This window comes from Bufo bufo, chromosome 10 (genome assembly GCF_905171765.1).
Source record: "Bufo bufo chromosome 10, aBufBuf1.1, whole genome shotgun sequence".
Lineage (NCBI taxonomy): Eukaryota > Metazoa > Chordata > Amphibia > Anura > Bufonidae > Bufo > Bufo bufo.
In genome coordinates, this window is record NC_053398.1 from 103,578,044 (window position 1) to 103,601,727 (window position 23,684).

Below are 23,684 nucleotides of genomic sequence, written 5' to 3' on the forward strand. Positions count from 1 at the left end.
TAGTTTAGGCCCCATGGTTAGGTAGTTAGCGTCAGTTAGCGCCCACCCCACCGCACCGCAGTCACTTTTATTCGCTGAATAGCGTATCGCTAATCAGCATTTGTACTTTTATAGTATCTGTAAGTGATCAAAACTGATCACGGTCAGATCTATAATAGTATTAGTGTCACTTTAGTTCGCCCTCCACCCAAAACGCAGCGTTTTCCCGATCAGGCCTGATCGGTCGCCCACACGTGCGTTCACCCACGCCCGCCCCACCGCAGTGACAAAAAATATTTTTTTTTTGATCACTGCACATTCATTTTACACGCACTGCGGCGATAAAAAAATCAGTTTTGATATTTTTTATCAACCGCAACGGCCTCCGGTACTTCGCTAGCCTCCCCTTTGTAAGACTGGCTTGCTTTTTTTCTTGGGTATTCTCAGGGAATACCCCTAAATTTAGTAGTCCAAATGTCAAACAGGGGGTATTCTTCTGAAGAGGCCTACAGGATTCTGACCCGGTCGGATGAGGAGTGGGAACCCTCATCTGACGAATCTAGCGGGTCAGAATATGAACCTGTGGAAAGCAGTGGCTCTCTGACCCAAAGTTCGGACGAGGAGGTTGAGGTCCCTGGCAGCACCAGGCGTACCCGGCCCCGTGTCGCTAGACCACAGGTTATGCAGGATCCGCTTCAAGAGCAGCAGAGTGGGGCTGTCGCTGCCGGGTCACGTGGTGAGGCATACACCAGCAGCGCAGCCCTCCCTGGACCTAGTACCAGCACTGCCGTACAACATGGTGACGTGGCGAGCACCAGAAGGGCAGTTGAAGCTGGTACGGTGGCTTGTTCACTAGTTACCCCGTCGCAGCCACCGCACAGACAGGCCCGTGGAGCCCCTAGAATCCCTGAGGTGCTGGCAAACCCTGATTGGCAGTCACCAACTTCAGCCGCACCTGTAGTTCCCCCTTTCACCGCCCAGTCTGGAGTTCGGGTTGAGACAGCTCAAATCGGTTCGGCCCTGGGATTTTTTGAGCTGTTCTTGACTGCGGAGCTCTTGGACTTAGTCGTGGCAGAGACCAACCAGTATGCCACACAATTTATATCCGCCAACCCGGGAAGCTTTTATGCCCAGCCTTTCCGGTGGAAATCGGTCCAAGTTTCCGAACTTAAAATTTTTTTGGGCCTTCTCCTCAACATGGGCCTGACAAAAAATCATGAATTGCGGTCATATTGGTCCACGCACCCGATTCATCACATGCCCATGTTCTCTGCTGCTATGTCCAGGGCACGATTTGAGGCCATCCTCAGTTTCCTGCATTTTAGCGACAACACCACATCCCGTCCCAGAGGCCACCCAGCTTTTGACCGGCTCCACAAAATTCGGCCCCTCATAGACCATTTCAACCAGAAATCTGCAGATTTGTATACCCCCGAGCAAAACATCTGCGTAGACGAGTCCCTAATACATTTTACCGGGCGCCTTGGCTTCAAACAGTACATCCCAAGCAAGCGTGCCCGGTATGGGGTCAAATTGTATAAGCTCTGTGAAAGGGCCACAGGCTATACCCACAAATTTCGGATCTATGAGGGAAAAGATCAGACCCTGGAGCCGGTCGGTTGCCCTGACTACCTGGGGAGCAGTGGGAAGACAGTCTGGGACTTGGTGTCACCCTTATTCGGCAAGGGGTACCATCTTTATGTGGACAATTTTTACACAAGTGTGGCCCTCTTTAGGCATTTGTTTCTAGAACGGATTTGCGCCTGTGGCACCGCGCGAACTAGTCGCGTGGGCTTCCCCCAACGGCTTGTAACCACCCGTCTTGCAAGGGGGGAGAGGGCTGCCTTGTGTAACGAAGAACTGCTCGCGGTGAAATGGAGAGACAAGCGTGACGTTTACATGCTCTCCTCCATTCACGCAGACACGACAATCCAAATTGAGCGAGCAACCCGTGTCATTGAAAAGCCCCTCTGTGTCCACGACTATGATGCGCTCATGGGAGGGGTGGACTTCAATGACCAGATGTTGTCTCCGTATTTAGTTTCCCGCAGAACCAGACGCTGGTATAAGAAGGTGTCTGTATATTTAATTCAATTGGCGCTGTACAATAGTTTTGTTCTCTACAGTAAGGCTGGGAGAACACGATCTTTCCTCAAATTCCAGGAAGAGATCATCGAGAACCTCCTTTACCCAGGAGGTTCCGTGGCCCCATCCACCAGTGTAGTTAGCCGTCTACACGAGCGACATTTCCCCAGTGTCGTTCCTGGTACCTCAACCCAACCGTCACCCCGAAAAAGATGTCGTGTCTGTAGCAGGAGTGGAATAAGGCGTGACACCCGCTATTTCTGTCCTGACTGTCCTGACCACCCTGCCCTATGCTTTGGTGAGTGTTTCCGGAAGTACCACACACAGGTACACCTAGCATAGGGATTGCATCTCACAGGACAGGCACACAGGGCTATTAGGGCCCTTTTACTCTCAGCTGCTGCAAACCTCTCCTTTCACCTGGGATAAAGTGCATAACGTACTTCGCCACATCTTTGGGCGATTTGCGCTTTGCACATTGTCCCATGGGGAAGGAGAGGTTTGTTCTATAAAGGTAAAAAAAATTAAACAAAAAAAAATTACCGGTAAGTAAAAAAGTTAAAAAAAAAGTTAATATGTTCTGTTCTAAAGTTAATAAAGTTATTGCTTTGCGGCCTGGTTTTTTCTTTTTTTTTTTTTTTTTACCTTCCAGGTGGACCAACCGATCGACCAGCTGCAGCACTGATGTGCATTCGGACAGAAGCATTGCGCTGCTGTCAGATTACACGCAAGTCGGTGTATGCGGCGCTGCAAGACGAGATTTCTCCTCTGCAGTAAAAGATATGTTTGCCGAGGCATATGAGCTGAGGAGGTGGCGGTGTTCATATACTTTGGCAAACACTTTGTATATATATAAAAAAAAAATCCCGGCAATGATTTATTCATCCACATCGATTGATGTGAATGGAGAAATCTGGTTTGCCAGGGCATACGAGCTGAAGTGGGTATGGATGTTGGGCGGAGCTCCTATGTCCTGGCAGACGCCTTTCCCCTCCTTTTTCTTTTTTTGGCAGAGCTTTTTTCATCCACATTGATCGATGCGAAAGAAGAAATCTGTGCCGTTCATTTTTTTCTTTCAGCCCAGAGGCTGAACGGAAAAAAAAAATCTCATTACCCGTATGCTCAATATAAGGAGAATAGCAGAAACTCCTAATGCTGGGCATACATGTAATGATTGCGGAGACCCTCAAATGCCAGGGCAGTACAAACACCCCACAAATAACACCATTTTGGAAAGAAGACACCCCAAGGTATTCGCTGAGGGGCATATTGAGTCCATGAAAGATTGAAATTTTTGTCCCAAGTTAGCGGAAAGGGAGACTTTGTGAGAACAAAATCCCAAAAATCAATTTCCGCTAACTTGTGCCCAAAAATTTTTTTTCAATGAACTCTCCATGCCCCTCATTGAATACCTTGGGGTGTCTTCTTTCCAAAATGGGGTCACATGTGGGGTATTTATACTGCCCTGGCATTTTAGGGGCCCCAAAGCGTGAGAAGAAGTCTGGTATCCAAATGTCTAAAAATGCCCTCCTAAAAGGAATTTGGGCACCTTTGCCCACCTAGGCTGCAAAAAAGTGTCACACATCTGGTATCTCTGTATTCAGGAGAAGTTGAGGAATGTGTTTTGGGGTGTCTTTTTACATATACCCATGCTGGGTGAGATAAATATCTTGGTCAAATGCCAACTTTGTATAAAAAAATGGGAAAAGTTGTCTTTTGCCAAGATATTTCTCTCACCCAGCATGGGTATATGTAAAATGACACCCCAAAACACATTCTTTACCTTCTCCTGAGTACGGAGATACCAGATGTGTGACACTTTTTTGCAGCCTAGGTGGGCAAAGGGGCCCACATTCCAAAGAGCACCTTTCGGATTTCACAGGTCATTAACCTACTTACCACACCTTAGGGCCCCTGGAAAATCCCAGGGCAGTATAACTACCCCACAAGTGACCCCATTTTGGAAAGAAGACACCCCAAGGTATTCCGTGAGGGGCATGGCGAGTTCCTAGAATTTTTTATTTTTTGTCACAAGTTAGTGGAAAATGATGATTTTTTTTTTTTTTTTTTTTCATACAAAGTCTCATATTCCACTAACTTGTGACAAAAAATAAAAACTTCCATGAACTCACTATGCCCATCACGAAATACCTTGGGGTCTCTTCTTTCCAAAATGGGGTCACTTGTGGGGTAGTTATACTGCGCTGGCATTCTAGGGGCCCAAATGTGTGGTAAGGAGTTTGAAATCAAATTCTGTAAAAAATGACCTGTGAAATCCGAAAGGTGCTCTTTGGAATATGGGCCCCTTTGCCCACCTAGGCTGCAAAAAAGTGTCACACATCTGGTATCTCCGTACTTTTGGGGTGTCATTTTACATATACCCATGCTGGGTGAGAGAAATATCTTGGCAAAAGACAACTTTTCCCATTTTTTTTTTTTTTATACAAAGTTGGCATTTGACCAAGATATTTATCTCACCCAGCATGGGTATATGTGAAAAGACACCCCAAAACACATTCCCCACCTTCTCCTGAGTACGGGGATACCAGATGTGTGACACTTTTTTGCAGCCTAGGTGGGCAAAGGGGCCCATATTCCAAAGAGCACCTTTCGGATTTCACAGGTCATTTTTTACAGAATTTGATTTCAAACTCCTTACCACACATTTGGGCCCCTAGAATGCCAGGGCAGTATAACTACCCCACAAGTGACCCCATTTTGGAAAGAAGAGACCCCAAGGTATTTCGTGATGGGCATAGTGAGTTCATGGAAGTTTTTATTTTTTGTCACAAGTTAGTGGAATATGAGACTTTGTATGAAAAAAAAAAAAAAAATAATCATTTTCCGCTAACTTGTGACAAAAAATAAAAAGTTCTATGAACTCACTATGCCCATCAGCGAATACCTTTAGGGTGTGTACTTTCCGAAATGGGGTCATTTGTGGGGTGTTTGTACTGTCTGGCCATTGTAGAACCTCAGGAAACATGACAGGTGCTCAGAAAGTCAGAGCTGCTTCAAAAAGCGGAAATTCACATTTTTGTACCATAGTTTGTAAACGCTATAACTTTTACCCAAACCATTTTTTTTTTACCCAAACATTTTTTTTTTATCAAAGACATGTAGAACAATAAATTTAGAGCAAAATTTATATATGGATCTTGTTTTTTCTGCAAAATTTGACAACTGAAAGTGAAAAATGTCATTTTTTTGCAAAAAAATCGTTAAATTTCGATTAATAACAAAAAAAGTAAAAATGTCAGCAGCAATGAAATACCACCAAATGAAAGCTCTATTAGTGAGAAGAAAAGGAGGTAAAATTCATTTGGGTGGTAAGTTGCATGACCGAGCAATAAACGGTGAAAGTAGTGTAGGTCAGAAGTGTAAAAAGTGGCCTGGTCTTTCAGGGTGTTTAAGCACTGGGGGCTGAGGTGGTTAAAGAGCTGCAAGCAGTATCAGCCAACATAATCCGAGGTGCCCAAAGATGCAGAGATGTGAACGGGGGCCACTTTCAGCATCTTTTGTGACTTGTGGGTACTTTATAAAAACAATCCACTTGCTCGCTCATCTTGGCATACTATCGCTGGAGGCGGGCTACTTTTTTTGTGGGCCACCCTGTACCAGCTGAAACACTTACAGGTCTGCCATAAGCATCTGCCTATTAGGCCATGCCAGATGCACAGCAATACTTTCTTTGGGAAGAAAATGTAAAAATTCCAAGCTCCCCTAAAAAAAAAAAAGTAAATGTAATAAATAAACTACCATATATGTACCCTTCTAAAAACTCCCAACAAGTCCTGCAAAAAAACAATCCCTGAAACTGCTGTGTTAATGGAAAAGTAAAAAATTATGGCTTCCAGAAGGTGGTGTCATAAATGATGTTTTTCCCCATTATTGTCCAAAATTATTAAAGCATAAAAAAAATGTATTTGGGGATCCCTACATTCCTACCACCTGGTACAAAGAAAAGGCCACATGTTGTTTTTACCGCATGTCAGGAAAGGGAGGCCTTATGTGATTATTTTACCTTCAGTTTCCTCTATGATCTAGGTTAAATCTGCAGCAAAATATGGAAAAAATCTACAGCGGGATTTATTTATTTTTTTAATTCACAGAATGTGATCAAATCCGTGCCGATTTTTTATTTATTTTTTTCACTTTACATAAATAGGTTCTCTAAAAAAAATTCTATGCAAAAACCCATAGTTTATTTTCTACATTTTGAATGGTTTGCAAAATGTTTTGCGTATTGTTTTTCTATATAACCTTGCATTTTAAGTGAACTTATTTTTTATTTTATTTTTTAGGCATCAGTAAGAGCTTGGATCCAGTCACTGCGCAGCTTAGCAGCACAATTGGAGCAAAACTGACTTCTATTGAGGGATCACTAAAGGAAAACATTGGCAAGATGGTTAAATCTAAGGTAAGTAATTATTTCACTAGAAGTGTTTCAAGGACTCTTGACAGTTGTTCATCATCATCCTCGTCCTACATGTTTAAAGGGGTTCTCCAGGCCTGCACCTAAAATGGGTGTTTCCAAAAGAATGTGGAAAAATGAAAGGTGGAATCTGATTGGTTGCGATGGGCAACTAAGCCAGTTTTCTGTCACCCCAGTTTTGATAAATCGCCCCCAATGTGTTAGGCTGAGTGGAGTGGCCCTCACTTGAGTGTTAGGGGCAAAAACTTGTAAAAAAGTTGATGGAATCCTTTTGTTATTTCTAGAATGCAACTTATCAGTCTTCCCATCGCCCAAAATCCTCTAATTTGTAAAACATTGGATTGTGCTTTATAGGAATAAATCTAATACATCCTCTTATCGCTAGAATATACTTCCCTTTGTCCCAAACCTCAAGAATAAGTGCTGGAAAAGTGAGTCTGAGATCTGGTAGATTACATTATCTTTATTAGAGACAGGTAATTACTTTGGAAGGTCAGTACTATAAGGGTCCATTCACACGTCCGCAACTGTTTTGCGGTCCGCAAATTGCGGATCGCACATGGCCGTCACCATAACAGAAATGCCTTTTCTTCTCTGTGTCTGACAAGAATAGGGCATGTTCTATTTTTTTGCGGGGCCGCGGAATGGAAGTGCGGATGAGGACAGCACACAGTGTGCTGTCCGCCTCTTTTGCGGCCCCCATTGAAAATGAATAAGTCCACATCCATTTTGCGGACATGTGAATGGATCCTAAGGGGGTATTCACACGACTTTGTCCATTTGGCGGTCCGCAAATTGCTGATCTACAAAACACGGATACAGACTGCGTGCATCCCAGAAAGGACATATGGATGCGGAGAGCACATGGTGTGCGGTCAGCATCTTTTGCTGCCCCATTGAAATGAATAGGTTTTGCAAATCAGATGCGGAACAAAACTATGGTTGTGTGAATGGACCCTTAACCAGTGGTTCTGTCCCTTCACTATGCTTCCCCCCCAGTGAGCACAACATAGCGCAGCGGACAGTTTCCCTTAAAATGCTGTAATTGAGCTGCAATAGAATACACCTACACATTAGGGCACAACCTGCGGCCCTTGATATCATTCTGTGCGGCCCCCAACCATCTGGTAACAGACATGTATGTCTTGCATGTATTTTTCATGTATTCCCCCATAAGATGGGAATCCAGGAACTGTAACTAGACATTAATGGTGCATACTGTATGTTTAATATGCCATAAATACAGTATTCCAGTTTTTAATGCCCCTTAAAAAAAAAAAAATTCAGCCCTTGACGTAGGTTCAGTCTGACTATGTGGCCCCCAAGCAGCAAACGTTGTGAACCCCTGCATTAGGGACTGCCAGACAAGTCGTCGGGCCATCCAGCCCCTGGTGCTCCTCTTTAAAGAGGTTGGCCACTATATATTACTATATACTACTAGCTGCACATGTGCTGAGAACATTGGTGTTGATAGTTTACAGGGGTTGGTCACTTTCTTGTTACTGTTGACCAATGTGTTTGTAAGATGTCTATATGGCATTTATTTTATTGTATGCACTTACATAGCACTGCTATATTCCACAGCGCTTTACAGACATTAGCATCATGCTGTCCCCAGTGGGGCTCACAATCTAAGTTCCCTATCCGTTTTTTTTTTTGAAGTGTGGGAGGAAACCGGAGAACCTGGAGGAAACCCACACAAAAACGGGGAAAACATACAAATTTCATAGGACCCCAGTGCTACAAGGCAACAGTGCTAACCATTGAGCCTCCATGCTGCCCACAGCGCTAATGTAGCCTTTGTTAATATTCTGTGCCGTTTACTATATTTCATAAGGTAATTCTCCTTGTTTGCCAAGTCTTCTGTGCTGTCCACACAGAGGTCTTCTCCATAAGACGGCCACTGATGGAGGGCTATGTGACCGGGCAAGTTACTTCCATGTGATTTCTCCTCCATTGAAACACACTGGACCTACTGCTGAAAGATTAGTGCAGTGTTCACACATGGAGGTGAATTGCCCGGTCACATGGCCCTCAATCAGTGGCTGTCTTATGGAGAAGACCTCTGTGTGGACAGCACAGAACATGTACCCAAGGGTCCATTCAGACATCCGTAAGTGTTTTGTGGTCCTCAATTTGTGATCCGCAGAACACGAATACTGGCCGCGTGCGTTCCATATTTTGCAGACCGCACATGGCTGGCCCTAGGATAGATATGCCTATTATAGGACATGCTCTGTTTTTTGCGGGGCTGTGAAACTGAACTACGCATGCATTCAGCACACTTCAAAAAGATTACAATCGCACAACCTCTTTAAGGCTACTTTTAAACTAGCGTTTCTATTTTCCGGTATTGAGATCCGTCATAGGACCTCAATTCCGGAGAAAAACTATTCCGTTTTGTCCCCATTCATTGTCAATGGGGACAAAGCGTAACTGAGCAGAACGGAATGCTCCAAAAAGCATTCCGTTCCATTTGGTTGCGCTCCCAGACCGGAGATGTGGAGCAAGACGGATCTGTCATGACCCACAATGCAAGTCAATGGGGACGGACTTTCAATGGAGTTCATGACTGATCTGTCCTTGCTAAGTTAAAGATAATACAACCGGATTTCGTTCATAACGGATGCAGATGGTTGTATTATCAGTAACGGAAGCGTTTTTGCTGAGCCCTGTGTGAAAGTAGCCTTATTATTCTTTCTGATGATTGCCTCTCCAACTGTCTATCTCACAACCAAAAGCTGTATACAGGGGCAGCAACCCAAGTCCCCAAATGTTTCTTATGGGTATTCTGCAATAAGTGATGTTCAAGTCTCAGGAGAAAGCTTTCCTTCACTATCGGGTCACGCAGCAATCCACTCTCCATCCTTTACTAAGTTACCTGCAAAGCAGCATTCACCAGATAAGCCACAGGTATACTTTATCTTTATTATTCAGCAGCCTCATCCATCCTGTAGTGTGTTTTTGTCTTTTTCCAGATGTTGCTGTTCCCGTTTGTGCAACAAATGGACTACAACTCTAAGTATAGACATAGCATTTTCTCCATATTTGGTAATCTGCCAATCCATTCACCAAGTAATATCATGTGAATTATGTCTTTCTCCAGGCATAATATATAAATCTGTGGACTACAGCGTCACTTTTTACTCTTTCCCCTCTATCTCTCTGTGAAGGGTTGTAATTGATTAAAGTGTCTCAAATGTGTTGACTGCGTAAAATATTTTTTTTAGAACATTACAGATGCTATAGGCCGAGCAGTTGCTGATGCACTTCATGTACCCATCCATACAACTTACAGAGAAGCCTTCCAGAACACTGTACTTCCAGCTTTTGAGAAGGGTTGTCAGTCTATGTTCCAGCAAATAAACAGCAGCTTCAAGCAAGGCACCCAAGAGTGTAAGTTCTTCACTTTTAGATTGATTTACTCTTTCAATGCAGTTGCCAGCATTTAAATAACACGCACACACACACACATGCTCATACACTTAGGTGTAACAATAAGCTTCCATTAATTGTGCCTGCTTGTAAGCTTCATATTATGCTGTGCCTCTGTTTTTACTTAGCTCCTGCAACACGATTCAATAATTTCATATTGGACTGCATGCATGGGCGGATTGGCCATAGAACCTACAGGGAAATTTCCCAGGGGGCCACCTAATCCCTCTTCTTGGCTGTTGGCTGAGTACATCAAGATCTGATGCTCTCAGCGTTAATTAAAGGGGTTTTGCCATCTCAGATAATGGGGGCATATCGCCCTCCATTCATTTCTACGGGGCCGCCGAAAATAGCCAAACGCTGGCTCAGCTTTTTCCGTCTGCCCCATAGAAATGAATGGGAGCAGGGGCCTCGTGTGCGTGGTGCGCTCCCATTCACTTCTATGGGAGCAGCGCTTGGTGGTGGACGGACCGCGGGAAATCCGGGGTCCTCCAGCGACAGCTCTCCCCGCTCCGTTCTCGTTGTAGGTGGGACCCGCACCTATCAGACAATGGGGGCATATCCTAGCGATATGCCCCCACTATCTGAGATGGTAATACCCCTTTAATGTAGAAGCATTGGGCACTTATTCATCTGGCCAGTGGTCCCAGGTGCCCATCTGAATACAGTTATATTGCCGCCCTCAGGACAATGACACAGCTTCCTACTGTGGGGCGGGCGGCAGTATTTGGTTCTGCACTGTGGTATTTGGTTCTGCACTGCATTATAGCTGGCCCCGCCTACTTCTGTTGTCCAACCTTCTGTCAGTTTGGACCCGCCTACAACATGAGGCCACGTTTAGTTTTTTTATTTCAGGGTCACTAGAAGTTGCCAGTCCACCTCTGACTACAAGTGTTTGGAAAGTTGATGTAGAAACAGATTTCCATTTGTTAATTGTTTATATGCATTTCAGTCTATTCCGAAACCACTTTGATATTAAGATTTATATTAGAACTTATTTCTGCTATTAACATATAAATTGTGGATATCCAGAAGCAGTCTAAGCTGAGAGAGGTTTTAACACTTGCAGAATAGATGTGTGATTGTGTACTTCTACGGAGCCTATGTCATGTTCTACCATGTAAGTACCATTTTCTCGTTCATTCCATTGGGGGACACAGACCATGGGTATAGCTTAGAGATATTACTAGGAGGGACACTATGCAAAAAAAGAAGCTCCTCCTCCTCGGGCTATACCCCCAGGCACCTCCAGGAGAACTTCAGTCTTTGCTTAGTGTCCGTTCAAGGAGGTTGACATTTATTCTTCTCCTGTTTGTTATTTTTTTCTGGTTTCAGATGGGGACGCAGGTCAGCATTGCGCTTTCCTGGCCCCTGTGGAGGGTCTGCCACGGTCTTCTGAAGGTTCCTGGCTACCTCCCATTCCCCCACAGAAGAAAAGTGGATCCAGGCTCGACATGTTAGCTCTGGCATCCCACCAGCTGCTGGGACACCTGCTGCCTACCCTCCACCAGAGCACTGCTCTCCTTGATTGGAGTCAGACGTCTGAAGAGGTGAATCCCTGCTGGTCTGGACATCGAGGGAGCATGCTGTGCAGATAAGTATTGCCTGCTTCAATCTCCCTCCTTTCCCCCCCCCTCCCCCCACCCCTTCATGTCGTCTGTCTGGCGCTCTGTGACCTGAGGTGAGCTAGAGAAGGACCGGCTGGGGGCATTTTTTCCCGTTGGGAGGGGGCCCTTCTGGGGAGGGCTGGTGATTCCACTGATACCTGCCTGCAGCTCAGACTATGGCCGCACCGGCGGCAATCTTGGCACTGAAGGAGTGTATTTTATCTTATGGCCGCTGCGCTCTCTGCAGCTCCCGCCGGCCTGCTCCTCCCGATATTAACCCCCGCTGCGCCGTTTCTGGCGAAGGGGTGTATTTGAAGTGCGCGCGCGCGCTTATTTCGCGCGCTTATTTCGCGCCGCAATGACGCGTCCAAGGGGGCGGAGCCTCGGCGTCCAGCTCTGTCTCTCCCTACGCCGGAGACTCTGCTGGATTGCGGCCGTGCAGCTCCTCAGTTCTCGGTGACCGGAGACTTCTGCTGTTGCCTGGGTGGTAGGAATTGCAGCAACCTGGTAGGAAATCTTTTTTGGAATACCATCATGCCTAAACCTGGGGCCCCTAAGCCTTCCAAGGCTTCCTCTCAGGCTCCACTGGAGTCATGTAAAATATGCCTTAGGCCTTTTTCTGTCACTGGTTCCTGTGACTCATGCCCTGCTCCCGGACAGGATCAGCCTCCTTCTCTTGCTCAGCCCGGTCCTCCCTCTGCCCCTGCGGATCCAGCGGTACCCGCCTGGGCCTCCGCCATGTCTAATGCGGCAGCTGATCTGGCCTTAGTTGCCAAGGCAGCCATGTCCTTCATGGAGCGCATGGCGGCTACTACTCCAGTGGCATCCACCACTCCATCCCCTCTCAGCGACTCTCACAGAGGGCGTCTGACTTCTAAAAGGCAGCGTGAGCGGCAGCATTCCTCCTCGGATGACTCCGCTTCTCCCCCTCGCCTTGAGGCATGCCCGGTTGACTCTCCCCCTCGCAGGGAGCGCAAATCCGATGGGGAATTGTCCGGATCGGACGAAGTCACGGAGCGGGAACCCCTGCCTAAGCTTTCCACCATGGTAACCGAGTTGGTGGCAGCTGTCCGTGACACTTTTAATATACAAGGGGATTCTCCTCCCTCCACTAGTCGGGAGTTCTCCCTTTTTCCACCCAAGAAACAGGAGTCCGCCGTGTTCCCTATTCACGAGGAATTCACTGCGGTCCTATCAAAAGCTTGGGATCGACCTAATCAAAAATTTTCGGCCACCAAGCGTATGGATACGCTTTATCCTTTTCCAGCTGACACAGTGGAAAAGTGGACTTCTTCCCCTAAGGTAGATCCTCCGGTGGCCAGGTTAGCCAAGAACACGGCCCTTCCCGTCCTAGACGGTTCCTCTCTGCAGGATGCGGTGGACAGACGTTTGGATTCACTTTCCAAGTCCATCTTCTCGCTGGCGGGCGCTTCCCTGCGACCGGCCTTTGCGTCGGCTTGGGTCGCCAGAGCCCTTACAACGTGGTTGCAGCGCCACCACCAGGATCTGTCAGAGCAGGACGCCTCTGCAGATACTCTGGATTTTATCATCCAGATGTCTCAAGCGTCTAAATATCTCTGTGAGGCTTCAATGGACATCGGCTCCCTCTTTGCCCGTATTTCGGCCCTCTCTGTCATTCAGCGCAGGGAGGTCTGGCTGAAGGTGTGGGATGCTGATGCCTCATCCAAGCGATCCCTCGCTAACCTTCCCTTTGAAGGGTCCAGACTCTTTGGGGCTCAACTAGATGAATTCATTTCTGCCGCAACAGGGGGCAAGAGCACTCATCTACCCCAGCCCAGGACCAAGCGTCCCTTTCGGTCTCGGCCTTCAGGTTTCCGGGGCCAGTCCTTTCGTCGCTTCTCCACTGCCAGGACGCCGTCATCCTCATCGGCAGGGGGGTCTCAGGACTCCCGCAAGAAGCCTTTCTTCAAGCCCCAGCCTTCTTGGCGGCCTCGGGCGCAGTCAGCCCGTCCTCCTGCTCCCAAGCAACCCTCCGCATGAAGGGGTGCCCCCACCCCTCGTGGTGGGGGGCCGTCTGCTCTCCTTTCAACAGGTCTGGAGGGCTCACGTTCAGGACGCCTGGGCTCTGGAAGTGGTGACGTCCGGCTACAAGTTGGAGTTCGCGTCCAGCCCGCCGGAACGTTTTTTCCTTTCTCGCGTTCCGGGGGATCCAGCCAGGGCCTCGGACCTCTTTTTTGCGGTCTCCTCTCTTCTGGACCGTGGTGTCATTTCCCCCGTTCCCCCAGAAGAGCAAGGGACAGGTTTTTACTCAAACCTGTTCGTTGTTCCAAAGAAAGAGGGGTCAGTGCGTCCAATCTTGGATCTAAAACTTCTCAACAAGTTTCTACGGGTGCGGAAGTTTCGCATGGAGTCCCTTCGCTCCGTTATTGCTTCTCTGAGTCCAGGAGAATTTCTCGCGTCTGTGGACATTCAAGACGCCTACTTGCACGTCCCTATTGCAGAGTCCCACCATCGCTTTCTGCGCTTTGCCATAGGGGGGCGTCATTACCAGTTCGTCGCCCTACCTTTTGGGTTGGCAACCGCCCCTCGAGTTTTTACGAAGATTCTGGCGCCTCTCATGGCGCTTCTTCGCACCAGGGGCATCTCTTTGTTACCATACCTAGACGACATCTTGATAAAAGCTCCGTCTCTTCCACAGGCCGAGGACAGCATCCGAATCACGGTTCAATCCCTGGAACGGTTCGGATGGCTGATCAATCTCCCCAAGTCCTCTCTGCACCCCTCCCAGAGACTTTCGTTCCTGGGGATGATCTTGGACACCTCGATTTCTCGGGTGTTTCTTCCAGATTCCAAGGCTTCCCAGATTCGTCTGGCAATGGTGCTCCTTCTACGCTCTCCACGTCCCACCATTCGGGAGTGCATGCGGGTGCTGGGCCTTATGGTCTCCTCTTTCGAGGCGATTCCGTACGCCCAATTTCACACTCGTCCGCTACAACAGATGATCCTTGCCCTCTGGAACAAGAACCCTCGGGGTCTAGACACTCCTGTTCGTCTGTCCCGGCAAGTTCGAGCGTCTCTCCCTTGGTGGCAGTCTCCCCTGAACCTATCGTCAGGAAAGTCCTTCCTTCCGTTCTCCTGGACGATAGTCACCACCGACGCCAGCCTCATCGGTTGGGGAGGTGTTTTCCGGAACCTCACAGTTCAGGGTGTCTGGTCGACGGAGGAATCCCGTCTCCCGATAAACGTTTTGGAATTGAGGGCGATTTTCCACTCCCTCTCCCATTGGACTCCTCTCCTGGCGACTCGCCCGGTGCGGGTTCAGTCGGACAATGCCACGGCTGTGGCTTATGTCAACCATCAGGGCGGGACTCGCAGTCGGGCAGTAATGCGGGAAGTAGCGAGGATCCTCTTATGGGCGGAGTCTCATGTTCCAGTATTGTCGGCAGTGTACATCCCGGGAGTCGACAATTGGACGGCGGATTTTCTGAGTCGCACCAAGGTGGATCCGGGAGAGTGGTCTCTCCATCCGGAGGTGTTCGAGGACATCTGCCACCGATGGGGCCGTCCGGACGTAGATTTGATGGCTTCCCGGCTCAACCACAAGGTGCCGGTGTATCTTGCCCGCGCTCGAGACCCACGGGCGGACGGGGTGGACGCGCTGGTATTTCCATGGCAGCGGTTCAGCCTCCTTTACGTCTTCCCTCCGATTCCTCTGTTGCCGAAGGTGCTGCGCAAGATCGAGGCGGAGGGGATACCAACCATTCTCGTCGCTCCGGATTGGCCTCGTCGCGCCTGGTTCTCCAGCGTCGCGCGTATGTTGGCGGACGTCCCGTGGCCTCTGCCCGACAGAGAGGATCTCTTGTCTCAGGGGCCGCTCTTCCACCAGAATTCACGGCAGCTGCGTTTAACGGCGTGGCTGTTGAGACCGCCATCCTGAGGAAGAGAGGCTTCTCTGATGCGGTGGTAAGAACCATGATCAGGGCTCGAAAGCCGGCTTCTTCACGAATCTATTATCGCACCTGGAAGGCCTTCCTGGTGTTTTGTGAGAAATCGGGCTACTCGCCCCTACGTTTCTCTGTCCCAGTGGTGCTGTCTTTTCTCCAGTCCGGCCTCGACATGGGTCTGTCGCTCAGTTCTTTAAAGGGTCAGGTTTGTGCTTTGGCTATCTTTTTTCAGAGGTCCATTGCCTTTTTGAGACCTGTAAAAACCTTCCTGCAGGGGGTGGCGCATTCGGTTCCTCCGTATGTGCCTCCCTTGCCCCCCTGGGATCTCAACTTGGTTCTGCGCGCCCTTCAGGCGGCGCCTTTTGAACCTCTGAGGGAGATCTCTCTGGTTTTACTCACCTGGAAGGTAGTTTTTCTGGTGGCCATAACCTCCATCAGGCGAGTTTCGGAGCTGGCCGCACTTTCCTGCCGGGAACCTTTTCTGGTCTTTCACCAGGATAAGGTGGTGCTCAGGCCGGTGCCTTCTTTTTTGCCCAAGGTGGTTTCTCCCTTCCACCTTAACGAGGATCTTGTCCTGCCCTCTTTTTGTCCTTCTCCGGTGAACCCCAAGGAATGTGCTCTCCACTCCCTGGACGTCGTCAGGGCCCTGAAGGTGTACCTGGGGGCTACCGCTTCCTTCCGGCGTTCAGACTCTCTCTTTGTGATTCCTGAAGGGTCCCGTAAGGGCCTGGCGGCTTCCAAGGTCACCGTGGCGCGGTGGATCCGTTCCGCTATTGCTGCGGCATATCGCGCTCGCGGCCACGTTCCGCCGTCGCGGATTACCGCTCACTCCACAAGGGCAGTGGGTGCTTCCTGGGCTAGACGCAATCGCGCATCCGTTTCCCAGTTGTGTAAGGCGGCCACTTGGTCGTCCTTACATACTTTCACAAAGTTTTATCAGTTACACTCTCTGGCCTCGGCTGATGCTGCTCTTGGGCGCAGGGTATTGCAGGCTGTGGTTCCGGTTTGACTACTGGACGTTTATTCCTGGCGGTGTTGGATTTGTTCTTTTTTCCCACCCCATGGACTGCTTTGGGACGTCCCATGGTCTGTGTCCCCCAATGGAATGAACGAGAAAAGGAGATTTTTGTGAAACTCACCTGTAAAATCTTTTTCTCGTAATTTCCATTGGGGGACACAGCTCCCGCCCCCTTTTTTGGTTTACGCCTTAGGGTGTGCTGTGTGATGGTTTCCATAATGTTTTGTTTCCGTTCTCCTTCTCCTACTGCTTTTGCAACGACTGAAGTTCTCCTGGAGGTGCCTGGGGGTATAGCCCGAGGAGGAGGAGCTTCTTTTTTTGCATAGTGTCCCTCCTAGTAATATCTCTAAGCTATACCCATGGTCTGTGTCCCCCAATGGAAATTACGAGAAAAAGATTTTACAGGTGAGTTTCACAAAAATCTCCTTATTGGGGGAGGACCACACATGGCGGATACACTGGATTGTCCGCAGCAGAATTTCATTCTGACATCCGCAGCATAATGCAGTAGCGGCAAAGTGAGATTTGCAGAACATTACATGTACTTGCTGCAGGAAAATGTCGGCAAATAAATCAGCCTGTGGTGTCACTATAGGCCTATTTCACCCGGGAAATTTTTTCCCTCAATGTGTTCATTTTTTTTTTTTTCACTAAGTGGCAAAATGTCTCACTTTCAACATCTGATATGTGTTCTATGATCTATTGTGAAAAAAATATGGGTCTATGAGATTTGGAAATCGTTGCATCCTGTTCTTTACATTGATTTACATAGAACCCCAACTTTTTGGGGGGAATTGGGGTTGTAAAATTGGATACTTTTATTAAAGGGAGTCTGTCAGCAGTCTTAAACCCTATAAACTGCTGACAGAACTAGATGGGTTATGGAAAAGCAGTTAAACCAAGCCTGGGATGGTGATTATGTTGTGTAGGCCAGAAATAAAAGCAAAGTTGTAGTCAAACAGAGAGCGCTTTACTGTTATTTCTGACCTATTAAGCAAGCATAAATATCTCCCTAGGTACAGTTTAACTGCTTCCCCTGCTGCCCATCAAGTGCTGTCAGCAGTTTTGAGGGTTTAAAACTCGTGACAGACTCTCTATTTAAAAATACTACATGTTACAGTACCGAACCAATGTCTTCATCAGGCGAAGGGGAATTGTACAAAAAAAAATGCAGGAGTTAAGGTAAAATGTGACGTCATGATGTGGTCAAGTTTGACCAAGAAGGTAAATATACTCACAGTATAGGAGAAAGTGGACCTCAAATTAGACAAAACTGGGTGCGACACATGTGGAACAGGGCAACCAGAAAGAAAAGAAAAAAAAAATCCCCCGGAAATTAGCTCTTAGGCCTCATGCACACGACCGTGTTCCGCGGCCGAGAGCGGTCCGTGGTAACCCGTCCTGGATTCCTTCTGACAGCAGGAGCGCACGGCGTCATTGGTTGCTATGACGCCGTGCGCTTCATGCCGCCGCTGCTGTACAGTGATACTCGTATAGATCATACAGGTGTATCGCTGTACAGCAGCGTCCCGGCCGGGTCACCACGGACCGCTCTTGGCCGCGGAACACGGCCGTGTGCATGAGGCCTTATACATACAACGTAAGCGGACAAAACAATTTATTCTTGTAAGTTTGTTGCATATATGAGATGGATTCTAGAACATTGAATATATTTTTTTCTTTGACATTGACAGGGAAGGTAATGCACTATAAAAAAATGTAGCAAAGGCAAACTATAAAAATATGTATAACTGAGAATGCAGAAAAAAATATAAAGTAAAAAATTAAAATATATTTATAAAGACAGTAACTTCTGTAGCGTGCATACAGGGAACGTGTGGCTTTTGGAAGCAGTCATGTTTTATTCCCCATAATGTATACTTTGCCCATTCTTGTGTGAAAGGTATTCATTTCTATTAGTTTCTAAGAGTTGTATAATATATTAGTATTTTTCTTTTGTTCTAATTTAACATTTTCAGATATGCAGCAATTGGAAACTCATCTTAAGACGAAAAAAGAAAATGAACAAGAAATGAGGGAGCCCCTGGTTACACAACTACAGCAACTTCTAGATTCTCTCCAGTCAACGACGGACCAGCTGTCTTCAAGCCTGAGTGGGAATGTGAGATCTGAAGTGCAGCAGCAATTACATGTAGCTGTAGCAACGTAAGTAACGTCGTCTGGATGATCTTCCATAATATGAGGCGTCCCTTACATGATCAGACAAGAAAGCTGTCGGCTTTCTGCACCCCCCGATCCTCCAAATTACTTTCCTTCATTCACAGATGTTAAAAATGTGGTGTTGTAGCTTCTGCAATCATTCTTGCCTGAATTATCTTCTCACAATTACTGAATGTAACCTGGTTGTGTGTGTGGGAAGCTATGAAATTTTAAAATTAATTGTACAAATAATATTAATGAATATGTGCTGAAATTAATATTGATTATACACAAACTAAATATACACCTCTACAATGAGTGTCATGGCTGAATGCATGGAAGAAAAGCCTATAAGTAATCTATAATAGTTGTCAGGTTTTAGAACTTTATTCTAGGGGTGGGCGATATATGCGATATAAATTTGTGCCACGATATGGATTTTGTGCATATCGCCGGACCGCGATATGATTGCGCTCTAGGCGCGCACCATGTTCTCCTGAGCCGGCACAGTGGAGAAGGAGGGAGTCCCTCCCTCCCCACTGTGCGCGGCTGCTCTTGACCGCCAATGAGAACAGAGGAGGGGAGGGACTGTGGCCACTGCGCCACTAATGAATGTGCCGGCCATATCCCGGCCCCTTTGACTGCACGCTGCGATCCGCCGCAATTAACCCCTCAGTTGAGGGGTTAATCGCACGGATCACAGCATCCTATCAGAGGTCGGGTGCCGGGAATGTTCTTCAGTCTCTGCATTGGTGGCAGTGGGCAGTTCCGATCGGAGTCCCAGCAGTGTAATGCTGCGGCTCCGATCGGTTACCATGGCAGCCAGGAGTCACGCTACTGAAGTCCTGGCTGCGATGGTATGTTAGTGAGCAGCATTATACTCGCGTGCGCCGTGGCCGCCGGTCGCTCCTTCTTCTGTCTGTGCGGCGCACAGACCTATGAGAAGGAGCGGCCACGGCGCACGTGAGTATAATGCTGCTCACTAACATACCATGGCAGCCAGGACTTCAGTAGCGTGACTCCTGGCTGCCATGGTAACCGATCGGAGCCCCAGCATTACACTGCTGGGACTCCGATCGGAACTGCCCACTGCCACCAATGATGGGGGGATGAGGTGGACCCTGTGGCCACTGCCACCAATGATTAATACTGGGGAGGGGGGGTGGGTTTGAGTTACCAGAGGGGGCTGATAAGAGGGAGAGGCTGGGGGGCGGATCAGGGGCTGGGGGGCACATGAGAGGCTGGCTGCCATGGTCAGCTCCCTGCTGTTGTGTGAGCAAAGCACAGGGCAGCAGGGAGAGTGTAAAGTCCTATTCACCCTAATAGCTCTATTAGGGTGAATATGACAAGGGTTCTAGCCCTTAAGGAGGCTAATGGTTATTAAAAAAAAAGTTTAGCCCCCCCCCAAAATATAGAAAACAATATATCGCGATATATATCGCACATGCTTAAAATTATATTGCAATATAGATTTTAGGCCATATCTCCCACCCCTACTTTATTCATTCACATTACACCGTTTAAAGGGGTTATCCGGGATGTGCTGCAATCTTGTGCATCGGCCACTTCCAGGATCATGTGCCATACATTGACCGAACCCACAGTGCTAGCGGGAGAGTCAGACTCGTGCATAAGCTGTGCATTTTAACCCCAGGCTACGACCACGTGCCCAATATATGGCTTGTGATCCTGGAAGTGGCTGCTGCAGAGGATCGCAGCGCAGCCCAGAAAACATGCATAAGATCGGCATGGATTTCTGTGCAGATTTGGGTTTGCACAGTAGTTCTTAATCGTGATTTAAGAACTATCAATTTTGAAACGTGTAGACCGGACTGCAGTGCTGTACTCTTGGTATGTGATTTTTTTTATTTTTATATATTTTTTTTAAATGGACTTCAATGATGTTTTTAACAGAGACTTTGTGCCAGACTGCACCTTTTTCCATTACATATTTCCTGGCTCCAGATGTCCCCGCACCTGCGGCTGAGTGTGGTGTCTTTGTATTGAATTGGCCAGGATCAAGGAGTTTATTGAATAAGAAAGTAACAGCAGGACTTAATTTAGCAAAGTGAAATACTCACTTTATTTTTTGCAGAATCCATTCCTGAAAATCTGCGATATATCTGTGTATGAATTTTTGGTTTTGTATTATATACTGTAAATACTTTGGTCCCTTTAAAGCAGATCAGTCTTTTTATTATGTATTTGTCAGCAGCTGTATGAGACCTGCAGTAAAAACAAATTACATTTATCACATTAGATCACATTTTGCATTTTATCTCGCTGCGGTCCTTGTTCCCTCACATAAATAATGTCCTCTGTTGCAAACATAGGTTTTTATGATTTGTACTTTTTTATAAAGGACAATTAGAAGCTTTTAAAAGTGTTCCCACAAGACAACTCCTTTCTAACTGCTTAGAATATTTGGATGAACATGTATGTCCAAATGCTCTGTGGTTGAAGGCATGTTGATATACATGAACTTCCATATGCACCTATGGGCACCACTTGGCGACACGTGTTTATTTAATCCATTTTAATGCCAACCTGTAGAAAAAAGAATATTCCTACTGCTTGGCGTAAAAAGAAAGAAAAAACATTACGTATTTTCTGTATTTTTCCACTTTTCCTCCCAAAATAAACAGTATAAAAGTTAGTCTGTAAATTCTGAGTATCCCAAGATGGCACCAATGGAAAAAACAATTCCTACTGCAAAAAACATCACCCCCCTCATACAGCTACGTACGGTAGATAGAAATATAACCTATAGAAAGATAGCATGTGTAGCATTACCTGGTGGTGTTAAAGGGGTTGTCACTTCAAGGGGCATTTTATCATGTAGAGAAAGTGAATACAAGCCACTTACTAAAGTATTGTGATTGTCCATACTGCTGCCTTTGCTGGCTGGATTTATTTTTTCCATCTCATTATACACTGCTTGTCCCCTGCAACCCATTAGTGGTGGTCGTGCTTGCACACTGTAGGATAAAGCACCAGCCTTTCTGGTGGTTGGGACCATGGGAAGGCTCATAGGCTGGTGCTTTTTCCTATAGTGTATAAGCACGACCACCACTGCCTGATTACAAGCTGGTCGTAACCATGGAAACAGGCAATGTATAATGTAATGGAAAAATGGACCCAGTTACCAAAGAAGGCGATATATCACAATACATTAGTAAGTGCCTTGCATTAACTTTCTCTACATGATAAATGCCACTTGCTGAAGTGAGAGAAACCCTTTAACTGTAAACTTATGGTTATTGCTGATCTATGTAGTATGGTAGCCTCAAAATCGCAGATCTCTAAGGGTATGGCCACACAAGTGGCGTAAATGCATGTAGGAAATTCACGCAAAGGCATTCACCAGCTCAAAAAAACTGAATTTGGTGACAGTCCTGATAGGCAAAAAACAGTGTTCATTCAAGCATCCCCCCCATGTAAATCCCATACTGTCCCAGATGTTACTCCATTCACTGGATTTGCACCAATCATTATATTCAGCTGAATGTAGATTTACTGAAGAGCCTTCCAGCGGAATATTCATATATGCATCCTCCTTATTGGCTGTTCAGTACTCGTTGATGTATATGTTGGGTCAGCAAACTTGCTAAGTATAGTTTAATTTGGGGGACGTGGCTAGCCGAGCATGTGAGCGGCCGCAGGTCCGGTGAGCTCCCGCACTTCGGCATTTTATCCTGACAAACCGCCCCAGTTATTATATTTGGATCCCCAAAGTCTGCCTAACGGTGCCCCGAGTCCTCCGGTACCTGTGTTACAGCAGCAGGAGGAAAAATGACCGGCCGGAGAGGAGCCAAAAGCACCGATAGGGATATTCAAGATGGCGCCGGATCCGACACGCTGAGGCGCCCGAGAGCGCGCTGGGGAGGTTCAGCGGGAAGCAGCAGCTAAGCTGGGCAAGTATGCCTGTAATGCAGCCTCAACCCCAGCAAAGAATAGCGGTGGCAACACACACAATCCTCCCACTGATTCGGAGGAAGAAAATACCGCTGCAGGCGCTGTACCCAGGCATGTCTCTGACATAAGTGAATCCCTGCTAATTTATAAAGACAGAGCTGAGATGGGTGCAGACTTGGTGCTAGGAAAATGAGACTATGGGCCGTTGTATACCTGATATCGCTTACCTCCCTAGGAGGCTGTCTGATCATTCTCCGTTACGGACCATCATCACCCTGCAGCCGTGCTTGCAGCAGGGAGACAGGTGTTGGAAATCCAGAACTTGCTGGATAAGATTCATATGCTAGTAAGACTAGAGAATTACGTATACCAGAAACGAGGAAGTAATAAGAAATTCGAAAAAATATGGTCACTTTGGATATCACATTATAATGTTGTAGTTTAATCTCGTAGACTTGTTGCTTTGAATGGTGATGGGAAGGTATCGCAATAAGAAAGATTTGATTCAAAAAAGTCTAGTTTAATTGGAATGAAGATTTGGCACTTCAGCCACAGTCATAGGCTCTTCGCCTTGGTGACCATTAGGGAGCTGCCACGCTTGCAGGGTTTTTGATGCAGTTTTTTTTAAAACCGAAACCAGGAGCCATTCATTCAAAAAAAGAGGCGAGGTAGTATCACCCCTTTATTTGATCTCTCCTGATTTTGGCTTTACAAACCGTATCAAAAAGTCTGCACGTGTGGCCATATTCTTAGCAGTCGAGCCATTTTATTAGTCAGTCTAAAGGCTCAAAGCTTTTGGGGTGTGTTTGAAAGCTTCATTGCCCTTTAGTCAGCACAAAAAGTCACACTAGACACAAACTACCATAAACCTCAGGTTTACTTCCAAGTCTCTGCCCATTGCTCATGATCAAGCCGTTTGTAGGATATTATTGGGGTGCATCCATTTGGGATGGATTTTGTTGCAGAACAATCACGACAAATCTGCATTAGTTGTGCATTAGTTTCGGCAGATTTCATATGCCACAGATCTAAAATCCACACCACGAGTCAAATCGTGTATGTATTCTGTTGCAGAAACTTTCTGCGGTGTGAATGAGATTTTTCAAATTTTGTAAGAATAAATTTAAAAAATTGACTTTGCTGCT

General features: G+C 46.9%; 1 protein-coding gene across 2 annotated transcripts in view; it reads left to right on the forward strand.

Moving 5' to 3' along the window:
* Positions 1-23,684, forward strand: part of EDC4 (enhancer of mRNA decapping 4) — a 149,454-nt gene that overhangs the window by 117,230 nt on the left and 8,540 nt on the right. For both annotated transcript variants that reach the window (XM_040408982.1, XM_040408983.1), the window contains 3 exons: positions 6,369-6,484; positions 9,730-9,895; positions 18,444-18,630. In XM_040408982.1, coding sequence (XP_040264916.1) covers positions 6,369-6,484; positions 9,730-9,895; positions 18,444-18,630 — 469 coding nt within the window. The remainder of the gene's footprint in view (positions 1-6,368; positions 6,485-9,729; positions 9,896-18,443; positions 18,631-23,684) is intronic.